We start from the raw sequence: 17,502 nt of genomic DNA, 5'->3' as shown, positions 1-17,502 counted from the left end.
AGGTTTCTGAGTCACTTAGGGAGGTGAAGCCCAAGTCTATCAGGCTGCTGAAAGCAAAACGTACAATGATGTTTCCCAAATACAGAGAGAGAAGCTCATCAAACTGGGGCTCCAAAAGGCAGGTGCTCTGTGAGGACAAGCCAGTCTGAAATATCTCCACACAGTAAGACTGAGATCAGGAGGAAATACAGTTTCTTACACCTTCATTTGCTGTGTCCAACAGCCTGTGGCAGCACCCTTGGTGCTTTCTGCATGGAGTGCCTCCAGCATCCTTGTCTGAGTTGTCCCACTGGAACAGACCAGTTCCTACAGGCAATGCATGAATGGGGACCCCTCCCCAGATACTCTGGAGCTGGGAGCCTTCTCCTGACCTGTGCTGTCCACACTGAAGGCTCTGCTGGCTGGCTGCTTGGGTGATGGAGCAAGGCTGAAGCCAGAGGCTGTGGTCAGAGCTGGGTAACTGTGGGAAGGCTTCCATAGATGTACACTCACATCTGTTGATGTTAAGTGCAAAAAAAAAGGTTTCTTGGGTTTTTCTTGCTATCTTGGCAGTCTTTCTGCAGGCCTCCTCCAGCAGTGCACCAAGGCTAAACTCACATAGAATCATAGAATGGGCTGGGTTGGAAGGGAGCTCAGAGCTCATCAAGTCCAACCCTTGATCCACTCCCCCCGTGGTTCCCAGCCCATGGCACTCAGTGCCACATCCAGGCTCTTTGGAAAGATCTCCAGACACGGAGAATCCACTACTTCCCTGGGCAGCCCATTCCAATGCCTGATCACCCTCTCCAGAAAGAAATTCTTTCTCATCTCCAACCTAAACCTCCCCTGGCACAACTTGAGACCCTGCCCTCTTGTCTTGCTGAGAGTTGCCTGGGAAAAGAGCCCAACCCCCCCCTGGCTCCAACCTCCTTTCAGGGAGTTGTAGAGAGTGATGAGGTCTCCCCTGAGCCTCCTCTTCTCCAGTCTGAAAGCTCTGTGCTTCTCCAAGCACATCCTCAGTGCTTGACCAAGGCCCAGCCCACAGCCTGGGTCTGGGGCAGGTTTACAGCTGGGGAGTGGGATCTTCAGGAGTGCAAGCCTGGAGACCACAGCAGCTTCCCAGCTGCTCCTCTATCCTGCCACTCCTGGCCTCTGGCCATGTCTTCTCCATGAAGGAAGAGCTGTGCATGGGCCTTGTTGTGTTGGTTTGCATTGTATTTGATTGAAAAAGAAGATCCTCATTTGTCAGCATTCCCAGCTGACTCACCGTGGGGCTGTTTTCTCTTCTGTCTACAGCAGCACTGGAGGATCAGCTCCAGCACTGTGACCTGGCAAATGCTGAGTTTTCCATCAAGATTGTCATGATCAGGGATCACCTCATCTAAGCCCAGATGCTTATGAGAAGATGTCTCCACCCTAGGGCTCATTCCCAGCTCAGAGATGGAAAATGGGCATTTCTGAGGGCTGTTATCAGCACCTGACCTCAGCCTGTACCCCAGCTTCTCCCTTTGGTCCACCCACGAACAAACAGCTCCATGAACAAACAGCTCCATGAACAATTAGGTCCATGTCTATTGGGCATCACACATGTTTAATATTCAGTGTTTATGGAGTAAGGATGCAGATGCCATGCCCAGCCACATCTGCTCTGGTATTTTAAGGAAAGGGGGGGAAAAAAACCCACCCCAGCCCACTCACAGAGCTCAGCTCATCCAGCACACACAAAGGTCTTAAATAACCATCAGTTATGAAAGACTTGAAATGTCTCCAAGCAGTGGCAGGGTGTCCCTTCAGCAATCAATCCCATCAGGAAACACAATGTGCCCACATGATACATCTCAACTGAGATCTAACCAGCTGAGACATCAGCCTGGACACTCCCCAGATTCCTGCCCCTAAATCCAACCTCCAACAAGCCACTTCTGGTGCCTGCTTCTGGCAGGAGTGATGGTCACCAGGCCCAAAGGTCACTGGAGTAATTTTCCTGAATGAACCCTGCTGGATGCTCTGAGTTTTCACTGTTCTCCCCTGGGAAAGGAGGAGGATGGTCCCTGCTATTAAAGGATGGTGCAAACCTTGACAAGAGGGATGCTACATAGTGAGGAGTATTTTTTACCCAGCAGAGGCTCAGACCTGGCCAAATGCAAGAGATGTGTCCATGGAGATGGAAAAGCAGCTGTGCAGCAGGCTGCATGGGGCTTGTACAGCAAGATCAGCTTGACAAGTTGATATTAATACTAATGATAGGCAGGAGGAATGAACAAAAGCAGGTTGGAGTTGAGCTGTCCTAGTTAGACTTGTGGTTTGCCAGAAGAATTTTTAGCATCACACGTGGAGGAGCAGAATAAGTCATCAGCAAGGGTGTAACAAAGGTTCTGCAGCACATTCAGGGTCTCCAGGCCTGAGCTGCTCTGCTCACCTGTAGCAGGTTGGTCAGCAGTCTGCCCCATCCTGGTTACTGCTGGGAAAAAAAGGACACTGGAACAGCCTGAGCTTAGGATCAGAGAGCTTGGGTTGGGGGAGAGGTGGGCTTGGGAGGAAAAGCCAACACTAACAACCTACTCATGAATGGTTTTGGAACCACCCTGGGAAAGCAGATGTGGGCTCATCATTCTGCAATGAAATCTAAAAATTGGATGTTAGGTAAGAGGGGATAATGAAGGGTTTGGGTATTTTTTACCTATTGGAGAGCTTACAAAAGAGAACAGTATGTCCAGATCAGACCCACCCAGCTTATCTGGTGTTCAAGAGCAGACACTGAGAGAAGAGGACAAGGAAGTGTGCAGTGCTCAGACATTCCCAGCCTCCTGTACTCCATACAGGTAACAGAGTTTCAGAGAGAGTTCACATACTTATTACCCCTCAATATTTTTTCACCCAGAAATTTGTCTAGATGCTTTTTGAAGCAACACGAACTTCTAACAGCCACATCTACAGCCAGGAGTTTCCCAGCTTTGTTCCCTCATCTTTGTTTCTTTAAGTCAAAGCTTTTTAACAGGGCTGGCTGGGCCTTCCCAGAGGGGGGGCATAAAGCCAAGCTGGACAGGATGACACATGGCTCAGGCTGTGCAAGATCTTCTCTGCCCTGTAAGAAGGTGCCCTCTGCATGCTGGGGCAGCCCCAGGTGCTCATCCAGCTTTGGCTGAGGCAAAGGAAGGCTCAACAGCTCCCATCCAGCTCCTGCTTGGGTGGCTTCTCTTGCTGCCCAGCTCTGAAGGACAGCAGCTGAGCTGGAGAAGGGGTGAGGATGCTGGAGTGGTGCTCAGCACCCTGGCAGTGAGCAGGATCTACACCTAAACCTTCACACAACAGAGCAGGTGGGTTTGATAGGAAGCTGAAGAGGAGCCAGCAGTGTGCCCAGGTGGCCAAGAAGGCCAATGGCATCCTGGGCTGGCTCAGGAACAGCGTGGCCAGCAGGTCCAGGGAAGGGATTCTGCCCCTGTGCTCAGCCCTGGGGAGGCCACAGCTTGAGTCCTGTGTCCAGTTCTGGGCCCCTCAGCCCCTCAGGAAGGAGCTTGAGGTGCTGGAGCAGGTCCAGAGAAGAGCAAGGAGGCTGTGAAGGGATCCAGCAGAATTGCTGTGAGGAAGGGCTGAGGGAGCTGGGGGTGTTGAGGCTGGAGAAGAGGAGGCTCAGGGGAGACCTCATCACTCTCTGCAACTCCCTGAAAGGAGGTTGGAGCCAGGGGGGGGTTGGGCTCTTTTCCCAGGCAACTCTCAGCAAGACAAGAGGGCAGGGTCTCAAGTTGTGCCAGGGGAGGTTTAGGTTGGAGATGAGAAAGAATTTCTTTCTGGAGAGGGTGATCAGGCATTGGAATGGGCTGCCCAGGGAAGGAGTGGATTCTCCGTGTCTGGAGATCTTTCCAAAGAGCCTGGATGTGGCACTGAGTGCCATGGGCTGGGAACCATGGGGGGAGTGGATCAAGGGTTGGACTTGATGAGCTCTGAGCTCCCTTCCAACCCAGACCATTCTATGATTCTATGATAGGTTTTTTTGGGCTCCACCATTGCTGTTATAGACCTGCTGACAGTGGAGCTGATGGCTTTCTGTGGAGTAAAATAAGAAAGAAGGGACTAAAAATAAGTGGTGTGGAGTTTGGGCTAATGAAGGACTTCTTCTGGGAAGGAGCCCTGATCAGAGGACACTGCCTTCAAGGCATGCTCCTCCACCAGGGCTGGGGACAGCACTTTGTCCCTGTGCCTTGGGGACACATCCCTGCCAGAAGCAGCCTCTGCTGCGTGGCCATGGCCCTTCCAGTGGCTCTTGGGAGCAAGCTGCAGGCCAAGGTGCTGCAGGCAGCCAGGTGAGCTTGACAGGAGAAGTTTCAACCATTCCAGGAGAGCTCAGCTTCCAGTGGGAGGATGGAGCAGCATTAGGTCTACATCAGGACTTTTACCAGACAATGCAGATTTCATTGCCAATAAATGCTCTTGCTGGGCTTGCTCCTGGCTTCAGATGGGGAGGCGAGCATCTCCAGCAGATGGCTGGTTAGCATAGGCATCCCCCTGGCCCAGTCCATGTTCCTGTGCTCTCTGCTGCTGGAGCTTCTCAGCATAATTGATGTGTCCTCCCAACTTCCCACTGGAACAGGGAAATGTCACCAACCACACTTGCTTTAGGAGGAATACAGGGATTAAGGGGATGGATGACTTGCCTGAGGACACACCAGCAAGTCTCTGGTGGCTCTTGGAAATCAGTCTGGGTCCACTAAATCCCAGTCAGGAGCTTTAATCACAAGACCTGATGATACTGAAGTCTATAACCCCAAAGCTTCCATGCTTTTTTAACAGGGATTTCGCCCATGTGGGGACAGATGCTGAAAGGTTGGTAGAAACCTGCTAGCCTGTTTGAAGAAAGAACTCCATAAAGAGGAGCGTAGAAAATGGTGTTACATTTGAAGATTAAATTGTAAGCCAACCCAAGAATTTAAAGAGATGAAGAAATACTGTTTCCCTCCCTCACCCCCCCCTTTTTTTTTTTTTTTGGGAACAAAGAAGGCTGGAAATGCATGCTGACATGTACTTTTCTGCTCCATTCAATACCATTTCATGCTCTCCTATATGGATTTGGATGAATTTTGCAGATCAATGGTGCTGCATTTCAACACCAGTTAAGCAGTAATTACAGATGCATGCAAGATTTATTCATCTGCTGGAACTGCACAGCTGAGGGAAGGACCAGCCATCCCCAACTGATGCTTCAAGCTTCTCAAAATAAAGAGCACTTTGGTTCCTACTGCAAGGAAAAGATAAAAATAAGGCTCTGAATCCCAGGAGGGAGCCCTCATGTCCCTCCTGGGAAGGCTGCAGGACAGGGCTGGGTCATTCCTGCTCACATAGAGTTTTGCCTTTGCTCACCCACACGTGTTCTTCATGCACCTGCTGCACAACCCACTTGTCCCTAGGGCTGAGGGGGGACGGGACGGACTGATGTGATTTAACACATACGTGAGGGAAAAGGAGGAGGATGAGCAATGTGGAGGGAAGAAGCCACTGTTGGTGTTCCTTGGGATCATCTCCTGTGTGCCAGAGGATGTCTGGGCCCAGCATGCGTGGGCCAGGAGCCAGAGTGCTGTCTGTGCTGTGGCAACTGCTCAGGGGATACTTGGTGGCCTGGGCTTACTTTTGAAGCACTGGATTTCTTTTCAATGTTCCAGCAAAAGTACCCCAGCCAGGAAGGGGTTCCAGCAAGGCAAAGGGCATCAGAAATCCCCAGAAATGCTTGGACCAACCACCCAAACCCGAGCTGACACTTCCTTGGTCTGACTCCACGGGGTGGTCTGTGCCTGGGTTCTCTCTTCCCTCCCCTCCCAGCAGCAAGGAGAAGGTGCTGCCTAAAATCCCAGCTCAGCACCAGCTCTCTTCTTTTTTCTATATCAAGTCAGGCCTAGAAGAAGACCTTGGAGAAGATGCCTCCTCCTGATACTCAAGCCCTAAAGATGCTTTAGATGCATGGGAGATGGGGAAGCTGCAAGCAGGAGGATTTGGGCATAAGGAAAGGGGTGCTACGGGTGCTCCCATGGGTGCTCAGAGGGCTCCTCTCTCTGTGGGCTCAGCTCTGGGTGCTTCATCCTTATCATTGTCGAGTCCTGGGATTTTATGTCAAGGATCACAATGTTTGCTATACTTTTTTTTTTCCCCTTCATTTTTGTTGTCTCTTCAAGCTCCAGTCCCTCAAGGCTGGATATTTGATGGACCATTTGCTTAAGGAAATAAAAAGGGACTTTCTAGCTCTCCTGTTCACAGACAAAAAGCTTTAAAGCATAAGCCAGAGGGCTCAGGAAGCAGCAGATAAAAGCAATTTTCCAGTGGTTGTCTTAATATATATAGAAAACCAGGGGCTTTTTAGCTAAGCTCCTGCTTGCTTTTGGATTTAACTCCTAACCTTAAACACCACTGTGTGAGGATGCTGTGCTGCTCCCCACTTCTAGCAGGGCTGTTTGAGGGTGTGCACGGGCTGAGCTCCTGGAGAGGGCAGGAGGACTCCTGGAGTAGGCAGCAGCTGCACACCTTGAGCAGGCTTTTTGGGCTGAGGGTTTTTTGGGCTCTCCTGTGCCATGGGGCCCACTGAATGGCATCAGAGCTCCTCAGCAGGGAGGGCAAGGGGTGAGTGTGAGAGGGATGGCTGCTGGCCAGGGGAGAAACCCAGGGAAGGGAACTGCACCAACCACAAAAATGGGAAGGAGGGGGAGAAAGAAGTAACAGCATCCAGAGGGCACAGAGTTATTCTGCGCTGCCCATCAGTGCTTGTCCTGGGCTGGACTGGCTCCTCCTGAGCTCTTTATCCCATGGAGCTCTGCTCAAAAGCTCCCAACATGCTGCCATGTGCTCCCCAAACCACAGCAAAGTCCCTCTGCAATTTTTCTTTTCTAAACACGGATGATTTTTGGGATAGGACCCACGGAAAGGGGGTGGCAGCATCTCCCCACCACACCATCACCACTGGTGCCTGCAGACTGCTGTGGAAGACAATTGTGGCCCATTAAAACAGGCCCGGTCCTGACAGTCATTTGTAACGCCCACGTCTGGCATGGTGAGGAACAGGTTACTGCAGCCAACCCTGAGGATCCCTGTCTCCCTTTTAAAACTCAGTGTCACGAGAGAAAAAGCAAGGGGAAAAAACACAAAACGTTAGCCCAAAAGTGCTGGCTTGGGTTGGGGCTCTGAAGTTCAGCTGGACCTGTCAAAGCAGGGCCAGCTTCAAAGTTAAATTCAGTTTGCAAGTTAGCTCAGGTGGCCAGGTGTTGAGTTTTTCCAAGGACAGAGATTTTACAGCTTCTCTGGGCAGTCTGTGCCAATGCTGCCTTGTCAGGGCTCAGTCTGGAAGCTGTTCACCACATCACAACAATATCTGGCTCTGTTTTCTGAACTGTTTCCCTGATGCCAAGTGTGCATTGGCATGCAGGATGCAGTAAGTGTCGACAGGGAAGATGCAAAGCCAATTCTTTTGCAAGGAGAAGCAACCAGGAATCAGTCCCACGTGAGACAGGGTGTGAAGGAAAGCACACCGTGGTATTTTACTCTGAGTTTGGAGCTGCTTTTCTCTAAGGCAGTGCCAGAGGAGTTCTTGAAGATGGAGCAATGAAAATTTTCACCCTGTTTGGCCTTGGTGTTTGGCACAGGCCTGAGATGTCAGGGCTGTGGTTAGATAGGGTAGAGCAGCAGACACAGTTGCACCTCTGTTTCTGCTCTGAGCTCTGAGGTCTGGATCCTTCCCCAGAGCCAGCTCTTCCCTCCCTTTGCTCCCTATGAAGAGAGCCAAAGGCAAGAAGCTTCCCAGCCCTGACACCTCCAAAACGTGTGAAGAAGGATGGGTTGAATGCAGGCCTAAAATATTTTACATTTTCACAGTAGTTTCACAGCCTTGGCATTATCAAATGATCTTTCGATGTACTTGGAGGCAGGAGAAGAACTTGAGATGGATTTTGGCTCTTTTGTGGCTGTGTACTTGCAAGCTCTCTCTGCCTACATCTCTTGCAGGGCCTGTGCCTGTTTGGATATGCACACAGAAAACCAGTGCTCCTGTGGGTGCTGGTTCTGATCCATTCCCCACCCCTGAAGTCTGGAGGCTGTTCAAAGCAGGTCCTCATCCCTGCCTGATTAAGATCATATTTGCCCTATGTACTGTAGTCCACTGACCAGGATAGGCAGAAACTCCAGGCTAGGGAACACAAGGCAATTTTCAAATCTGAACAAAAGTAGGAGATGAAGGAAACCAGCCGGAAACCTCTATTTTGCTGATTTTGAAAGCAAAATGTGGGTCACAGATGTGCTTCCACAGACAGAAACTGGCTGGAGAAGAAAAAGACATCAGCAGTGCCCAGATTCTTTGATGATCAGAGGTAGATTTAGCTTCCAGGCACAGAGACAAGAAAGGAAGAGGAGATGAAGTAGGACTAAAAACATAATCAAGAGATTAGGAATGTGGAACTCAACCCACCCATAAATTTGCCTTAGGGAGTGATGGAAAAAAATGCAGTAACAAAAAAAGATGAAATCAACTGCTCCATCTTACCCTTTTCCTTTCTCTTGCTGTCCTTATGGGTTTACTTTTTGCTGTCCGAGACACAGGAGGCCTCTTACAGAACCTCCCCTCTTCCTCAGTCATCCTTCTTTTCTTTTCTTTTCAGCAGTGCTGTTTTCTACTGCTCCCTCACAGTAGCTGTGAAATCCTTGCTAAGGACAGGCTGACTTTAGACCTTAAAAGCTGCAAAGCTTTGCAGGGAAGTCCACACCATTAGTCAGAAATGCACAGGAGAGCAGAAAGCAATGCACTCCATCCCTTCTTTGGTAGGAGAGAAGAGCTGTTACTCACTTCTTGTTTAGGCTAATACAATATATTAAATCTCTTTTCAGTGAAATTAATGACAGGGTAATAAAAGCCATGCTTCTAGCTCTGGCAGGCTGTTGATTAGCCTGTGACTTGGTCTCTCAGGGGCCTTAACAGAAGGTCTGTTGTTTGAGCCATTAAAAAACCCCTCGAGGTAAAGCACTGGAAGAGCAATGCAGGACAGGGGTGGCACTGGCTCAGAGAAGCACAAGTGGTGGTTCCTTAGAAACAGGAGGGTTTCTGAAAAGAGGTCAGGGCTTACAGCAGGTGGCTTCTGGGGTGATGGAAAGTGCCTGGACTGCTCCTGAAGGCCACCTATGCTGGCTGAGACAGGACCTGGTCACTTGGTGCCTTCAGGCTTTGTGACATGTGCTGAGCAGTCATGGATTGAGATCTCTGACTACTGCAGCAAACTTCCTTCCTGCCAGCAAAACACCAGTCCCTCTGGCTGAACACCAAGAGAAGCCTGAAGTAAGAGTGATGCTAGTCCAGATCACTGCCCTTCACTGGTTTTCAAACTTTGGGGAAATTCAGATGCAAGTCTTGTCTGGAATTCAGGAAGAAATTCTTTAGGGTGAGGATGCTGAGCCCCTGGCCCAGGTTGCCCATGGAAGCTGTGGCTGCCCCATCCCTGGCAGTGTCTCAGGCCAGGCTGGATGGGGCTTGGAGCAACCTGGGCTGGTGGGAGGTGTCCCTGCCCATGCAGGGGGTTGGAACTGCATGAGCTTTAAGGTCCCTTCCAGCCCAAACCAGTCTGGAATTGTATAATTTGATGATTTATTTTTCTCAGCCCTAATGAAAACGTATTTTTAATTGCTATTGTTTTACACCCAATACCAGTGTCAATAAAGATGAGCCCTTTCCCTTGAGGGGGTGGGCAGGGACTAACAGAAAGCTGTCTCAAATCTTTCACTCATGCAGAAGAAAACAACCTCAAAACACTGAAGGATTAAATGAAAAATATGCCTCTTTTCACTGGGTGTCCACTCGGAGTGAATATGTGCCAACTGAGCTCACACTTGATTCACCATCTGCTGTGATGGCAGCAGGGCTTAGAGCTGCAGCAGGACACATGGCAGTGCCCTGTCCTGTGACAGCATCTCTTCTCCTGGGGACAGGGCCACCAGAGCCTCCTCAGTGACAGCAGATCCAGAAATGCCAAGGACTTTGTTGTCTTCAGCTTCCCCATCTGACCTCACTCAGAGATAACAGGTGCCTGGCCACAGCATGGAGCACAGGGTGGTTCTGGAGAGCTCACCCTGGCAAGGAGGACTCTGCATCCTCCTCCTGGTGCAAGAAGTTTTGCTGAAGACAAACTCATTCATTTTGCTGGGCTGCAGCCACACGTTGATATTGCTGTGAATGCCACAGCACAGAGACTCTTCAGGTGACATCTAGAACACTGCTGGTGGTGTTGGAGCTCTTGCTGCTGAATTGCCCAGCAGCTGGGCACACTGGGAGGGCCATGCTTATTAGTTTCAACTGCTGTCTTGCATGGAAGGAAAATTAACATGCTTTCCTCAAGATAATTGGCTCTAAAACAATTGGAGAATTTTCCACCAGGCTGTAATGCAATTAGGACTGGCATTTTATATAATTTTTATCTGTAAAGGTATGTTTATGCCATCAGACCTTTCTTTTATTAAAAAAAAAAAATCAATAAAATTTCTGGCAAGAGCAAGCAGATTTTGCTGTTACAGGCAATGAAATGTAGATTAAATATGGATGTCCACCTAGCAGTGGTTAAAAGGCAGAATAATGTTGGGAACATCACTGAGAAGTACTGGCTTATGGTGCAAAATGCCTGGGTAGGATGCTGTGGCACCAGCCACACATCTGCAGGTTTCCCATTTGGGTTTTTTGGTCAATGCCAAGTGATGTGTCATCCCTTGCCTTCTGCTGCAGCACCACAAGAGCAGCAATAATCCTCTGCTCTCTGACTGCCCTGCCAGCTTGGATGGGAGGAGCTGGTGCAGACAGGAAAATCAGCCCCACCACAGGGAACAAAACCACCACCCACATCAGTGCTTGGCTCTGTGTTTTGATGGACAACCAGGAAAACCCCAGGCAGAGATGCCAGGCAATCCAAACACACAATAACAGCTCCAGAAGTGCATGAGTCAGCTGGTGAACTTGTTGACATGGGATACTGTGAAAGCCAAAAGCATGGATGCAGCATTCCTGTGCCACCATGCCTAGGTCCCAAGGTACAACTGGGGAAATGACCATGCCATGCTTGACTGTTCCTTATGCTTATAGTTAACCAGGTTTTACTGACTACTGCCCAGGTCCCAGCACAGGGCCAGGGGGACATTTTGCCTGGCTGCAACAGCTGCTGCAATTGAAATTACAGGATGAAAAGCTTTAGCATCCTTGCCTAGGTGGAGGCAAACAGATTGGGTGAATTATAATTAGGAATGGGTCTGAACTGAAGGCCTCAACATTTCTTCAGAGCCAGAGCAATTGCTCTGAGTAGATGTCCTGCTCTTACCACGTGATGAACCAAAGCCATGGATTCAGATAATCATCACTAAAAAGAAAAACACCTGGATGTGGTCCCTAATGGTAGAGGTGCCATCAACTGTGTTAGGAGAATAACACAGACATCCCTTACCCTTGGCTGCAGTCCAGCTGCCTCTCAGCTCAGTGTAGGACTATCAGACAAGCAAACCCAGGAGCTGCACTGCTACACAGAGCAGGTGATTACACCCTTCCATTGTCTGTCAGGCAAATGAAGAGGCCATCAGCCATGGCCTCTGGTTGGTCTCTCTCTGATCACCAAATCCATGTGTGTAGAAACCTACCCTGAGTCATTTGGGAGCAGGTTGGGAACCTGTCCTCGGGGTCACTGACCTGAGCCCAGACTGGCTGAAAGGGACACGAATGTCCTGCCTGGTCCTTTCTGCCCTGCAGCAGGCTGGGACACAACACACCCCCCAGCAGCCTGTTCAGCACCACCACTGTGAGGTCGTTCACTTTAATTAAAACTTTAACAAACCCAAATGCAGCTTCTTAACACAGAAGTCCCTGGCCAGGGATACTCACTATTGGGCCGAGTCATTGAGTTGATATTCCCGGGATCGATTGAAGCATTCCTGGATCCCAGAGTCTGCCCAGAGCCTCATCATAGCTGACAGCAGCTCTGGAGAGAAGGGCTCTGTGTCCTCCATCCGACTTACAACATCACAGACCATCTTGGCATCAGCCTGCAGAGAAAAGAAACAAGGGGTTACAGAGATGCTTAAGGCAGAGATTTTCACCCAAGCACCAGGCTCCTGGGATGGGGGTTTAGAATCCACACCATAGGATCCAACAATAAAGGCAAAAGGCTGATGGAGCAAGGAAGCCACAAAGGGAAGAGGTTATTTCTGCAATTCACCTCACTTAACAGACATTTCTATCCAGCAGTCAGCACTGCCTGTGTGTGGAGCTTCTTGTGAAGAAAAGGAAATTCATATTTGTCTATTTTAAAATGTGCAAGTATATCTTAAATGAGCCAAGTGGCACATACCCTGCAACGATACCTGTTTGAGCTGAGGGTGTAACCCCTTTGAATTAGGAGCCATTTGTACCAGCAAGAGCAGCAGAAAGGCTCCAGAAACACTATTTTTCAGAGGCTGGTTTATTGCTTTTCCTGAGTTTTTGTTCTCTGCTATGAGCCCCTGCTAGAAGGGCTAATTCCTGTTACCACAGCCCTCCTTGGCTGCCTCTTGTGCTTCGTGACTCGGAGGGAGAGGAATCTCCTGTGGTGAAGGAGTATGGCAGGGAGGGCAGGGCCAGCTGGCCACTTTCAGATGGAAGCTTTTTTGGTGAGAAACATGTGATTCACTGAAACAACTACTTTTCCTGGAGGACAGCATTCTGACACAACTCCTGGCTGGAAGGTATCTCAGATTCGAGATGGGAATGTCTGGACAGCCTTCGAATAGTGGAGCTCAGCCCTACTGGAATAGTTCATAGTGGTCGATGCTTGACTCCCAAGCAGGACACCCCAAATCATACCATCCCTCTGCCTGGGTCTCCCACATGTCCTAGACTCCTAGAAACCTCAAGTCTCCTGCTCCTCCAGTCTTTACAGGTTGAAGAAGTCCCAGTACTGTATGGAGGTGCCATCCCATAAACGTCATGAGATGGAGTCTCTATGCTTTGAAGATTTTCTGAACATAAAGTCTTTTTTTTGTGGAATGTTTGACCTCATATTTTGGTGCTAAGGAATCCTGCCAGCCCCTTGCACAGGCTCTGCTCATTTTGGAGAAATGCTGTTGGTGACTCACACCTCAAAGCCAAGGCAAAGAAGAACCTTGAGGGGTTCAGTTAATTTTAAAAGCTTGTTATCTGCCCTGGAGTGCTTTGTGAGCTCAATGAATATTCATAGATCATCCATAGAGTTTGGCTGCCCTGCTGGAGCTGTAATTCTGCTCTTTGCACAGAGTCTATAATACAAGAACTGGTAATGGCCAGTCCCCCCATGACTGCTGGTCCCATCATTTGTGCATGGCTGGCTCAGGAAAGGCATCCATGCTTTCAGTCAGGTGGCAAAGAGGGCTCTTGTATGTTCTTTACTAAGAGAGGGGAGTTATAGGTGTATGTCACAGATCTGGCCATCTGTCTGAGATGGCAAAGCACATTTGAAGCTCTCCAGCTGCTACGGGCAAGGTCTGGGCTGCTTCTGAGCTTTGTGGATTGAACTGCAGGTTGCTTTCTGCAAAGCATCAGAGGAAACAGCACAGCCACCACATTTTCTGTGCTGGGAAACAGCTGCCTTATCTTTTCCATTACCCAGACTTGTGGCACACCCCTGTGATTTAAGACTCAAGGCAGAAGGGTCTGGGCAGAAGACACAGATGAGCAGTGATGACAGCGCAGAACAGGAGGTACCAGGGACAGGAACCTCTGGCTCTGGTTATCAGGGTTCTACTGGGCCAGAAGCAGGTCTGGGCTCATAGGGCAGGGGGTTCATTTGGTCCCTGCTCCTCTGCAGTCCCCAGAGGTCCTTTCTGAGGATGGGGGAGGTTGCCCTCCTGCAGCAGAGGCAGAGGACAGACCTGCAGACAGGATGCAGCAATGGCTGGTAGGAAAGTCTATTGCTCCTGCTCTGTGGTAACAATTCCAGACTCAGTTTTATTTTGTGGGGTGAGCCACTGAACTCACAGTCTTGTAGACCAAGGAAAAGGCAACAAAATGGACATCTTTAAAAATACTACTCCCCCCTGCTGAGGATGAAGCCCCTCTGTCAGGGAGCATGGGGCCATCCAGGGGGTGAGGCATTTGTCAGATGGTTTAACGAGCAATTAAGGATCCAAGCAGAGAAGAGACCCCTTTCTTTTCTCACTCTCCAGGCTGCATCTCAAGCTGGGAATGACATTAAAATCTCCAGCCCCTCCTGGGCTCAGCAGGTAGGTTTTTAAATACTGCCTGATTGACTTTTCCCTTCCCACCTCCCCTGGGTCCGGGTGTTCTGGCTTTTCCCGAGGTGAGAGGAGCTGAGCCTCCTGCCAGGCTTTGCCTCTGCTCTGAAGCCAGCAATTAAAGTGAGCTAAACAAAAGCAGCCCGGGCAGCCTCATCCCCCCCTTTCTGATGGAGTTTTGGTTAATGAACATCACGATGGTATTTCAGTTACCTCAGGAATTAAACATAGGCAGAGCTCTGTCCCTGGCATCGCTGGAAGGAGCCACAAAATGGCGCAGAGCTGGTAGGAGGCCCAAGGGGTCGGACTGGTCTCCCTCAGGCTGCTTCCCACCCAGTCGGAGCATCCCAGTCCATCCCCGTGGCTTTCCCACGTGTCCCACTGCCACTTCCCAACTCTTTCCACCCGGGGTGAAAGCCTGACCCCGAGTTGCCTCTGAGGCACACCAAGGGAGGGATTCATTCAGCTCTGTCACTCCTGAAAGCTGGAAGTGTCCAACTTCCAGCGGGAGAACTGGACTCTGCCTGGGGAAGCAGCCAAGCACAGAGCCCCTGTGATGGTCAACAGGACACAGCCAGGCTTCAGCTAAAACCAAAAACTTCCACAGCAAGCAGGGAGTGGAGAGGAGCAGGGCAGGGTGGGCTCTGTATGACTGAAAGCTGTGGACAGAGGTGAAGGAGAAGCTGGTGAAGGGAGTGGGAAGGCAGTGGCTGCCCTCTCAGCCTGGGCTGTGCATCCACCTTAGCACCAGACTCATGGTATAAATCCAGTTCATAAGGGGATCTGTTTTGTCACTAACCTGGTCATAATGGCACTTCTTTAATTGTCTCCCATATGTCACTGTCACCAAGCACACAGGCTGGGCTCAGCAAGCAAACTTCTGACTCTGCTTGCAACAGCCACAGAGTCCAATTAATTTGTTACCTTGCTGGAAGGGAGAGGGGCTCTTCCCAGCAGCTGGTTGCTTTTCATCAGGCAGATCTACATCACCTGTGTATCATATTGTACCCTGCTTGCCTTTTGATGAACTAAAGGCCAGTGAATATAATTTTCTGGTTTTTTTGTTGTTATTTACTCAGATTAATCTTACTTGTCACTCAGCCTAGCTCTAAGGTTAACGCTGGGGCAATTTCCTTTCGTGGCTCCTTGTATTCAAAGCTGCATCCCAGAACATTTCAGAGGGGGAGAAGACAAACACTGTATTTTTCCGGTGGTGCAAGACAAATCAGAGGCAGGGTGGTCATTACCAACCAGCCAATCTTCTAGTGGGCAGCTGGAAAGAGAAGTGGCTCCCACCAGCCAGGAACCTCAGGGGAAAACTGGTGTCTTGAAAGCATCCAGCATCCAGCATCCACAAAAGATACCCCTGGAGGGGGACCTTCTCAGGGGACCCAGATGCTGACAGAGCTGTACGTGCTGCTGCTGCTTTAGTGAGAAGCAAGGTGCTGTGACTTGGAGGCAGAACATGGCTCATAAACTGAAAACCTCCTCCTCCTTAGTGAGCATCTCAGAAAGCTGGACCCTGCTTCACAGCTGAAGCGTGGCTGCATCACAGCAAAACTGGTTGGTTTTGCAGCTGAATGAATTCTGGAGACAAAGTAGACCTGGTGAATACGCCTCTTCCAGAGACATCCAGGGCTCAGCTCCAAGTCCACAGGAGTTTTTGTAGACTCTGAATAAACAGCTACATGTATGACTCTCTCCCTCACTCACCCTCTCTTTCTCACCCATCTGCATTTCAGAGTTCACCTCTGAATCTGTGGAAATCTGTCTGGCATGAAGCAGCTGCTCTGCATTGCAGCAGAGGTAAAACTTCTCCCTCCATTCCTCCATTCACCCTCAGAAAATGTGACTGAGGCCTCCCACCTCTCTGTGGCATTTGGCCTGCTGGACACACAACCTGAGAAATCCTGACAGGTGCTAAACTTGGGAAAAAAAAACCCTACCCAGTGACTTATTCACATCAAGAACTGATTTTGAGATCACCATGAGGTGAGCACCCAAACTACATTCCCTGCACTCGCTGGTCAGCAGTGGGTCTGGAAAGCTTTGGCCACAGATCCCAGAGATCTGGGAAAAGAGGGGTTTTTGACAAGATGAAGCTCAACAGGGTGCTGTGCAGTGACTTGAATGACACAGCAAAGCTAAACCTGATTAACTATGTTAGAGATGTTTGGCTTTCCACAGGGTCACACAGGCTGTCTCCTGCCCTGCTCATGTAAAACACCTCCAGAAAAGGTTGGTTGACTTGGGTACCATGCCAAAGGGATGCTGCTGCTTGTCTGGATGATGTGCAGATGTCTCCACCTGAGGTTGTGCTGTCTGGCTCACAATCAGTAAAGCCCTGGTTTTCATACCCTTCTGGAGCCAAGATGGTCCCATCACCTCTGACTGTCTTGGCCAAACAACTTCTCTGTGTTTGGTACTGGGTCTAGGACCTCCTGAAAGGGTATTACTGCAGTGTTTTCAGTCTGCTGCTTCCTATCTAGAGAGATGTTGAGCAGGAGTGATGTTACAGATTGCCATGGCTCCAAAGCAGGGCAGTTGCTCTGTGGTTGGTACCACTTTTATTCCTACCCATTCCGTATGATATTGCAGCTGAGAAAATAAAATTTGCAAGATCTTTTGTGGGTATAAACTTCTTTTCCCTTCTGACAACACACACATAATAATATCCTCTGTTTGCTTGGACCACTGTCTGGCAGCCCAAAGACTGGATAATGCATTGACCAGACTAAGACCTTGGGCTGCCACTTGGCCACCACCATTTTAAGAGTTTCTACAGTCCTATGTCCTGTGGGAAACAACATTTCACTCACCAGAGAGGTGGAAAAACCCCACCAACCAACAACACAACTCTACCTACAAGAGGTATGCTACCAGAGGATATTTCACACATTTTTTTCTAGGAAACTGTAGGGTCCTCCCTTCTTCTCGAGCAGCTCAGAAGAGTTCCTGAGGCTGGAAAAGACAAACATGGTGGATAGCTGAGCTGATTTTTCCAGTCAAAGATGGAAAAGCCAGACAGTGTGTGTTAAATGGTCTCAAAAAAGGTCCTGCCCCACAGGCTGCAAGGGAAGGTGACAAGACAGCTCTCTGCCTGTCCCAGTCCAGCAGAGGCCCTTTGAGGGCAGGATGCTTTGGCGGGTGAAGAGAACCCCAAAGCCCAAAAGGGATCCCTCACTGATGACTTTCAGGCCATGCAGGCAGAGGCAGCACTGCCCACCAGGGAGGGGACAGGAGTGAGAGTCACAGATGGGGGACATTAGCCGCATGGCTTCACGCTCT

At 49.8% G+C, this 17,502-nt stretch overlaps 1 protein-coding gene across 2 annotated transcripts in view; it reads right to left on the bottom strand.

Annotated features, from left to right (window-relative positions):
- Positions 1–17,502, bottom strand: part of GNAO1 (G protein subunit alpha o1) — a 133,071-nt gene that overhangs the window by 28,178 nt on the left and 87,391 nt on the right. For both annotated transcript variants that reach the window (XM_030457837.1, XM_030457836.1), the window contains exon 4: positions 11,852–12,012. In XM_030457837.1, coding sequence (XP_030313697.1) covers positions 11,852–12,012 — 161 coding nt within the window. The remainder of the gene's footprint in view (positions 1–11,851; positions 12,013–17,502) is intronic.

The sequence above is a fragment of the Calypte anna genome, chromosome 11, assembly GCF_003957555.1.
Source record: "Calypte anna isolate BGI_N300 chromosome 11, bCalAnn1_v1.p, whole genome shotgun sequence".
Lineage (NCBI taxonomy): Eukaryota > Metazoa > Chordata > Aves > Apodiformes > Trochilidae > Calypte > Calypte anna.
The sequence above is the reverse complement of the archived record's forward strand: the minus strand, read 5'-3'. Positions and strand labels throughout refer to the sequence as shown.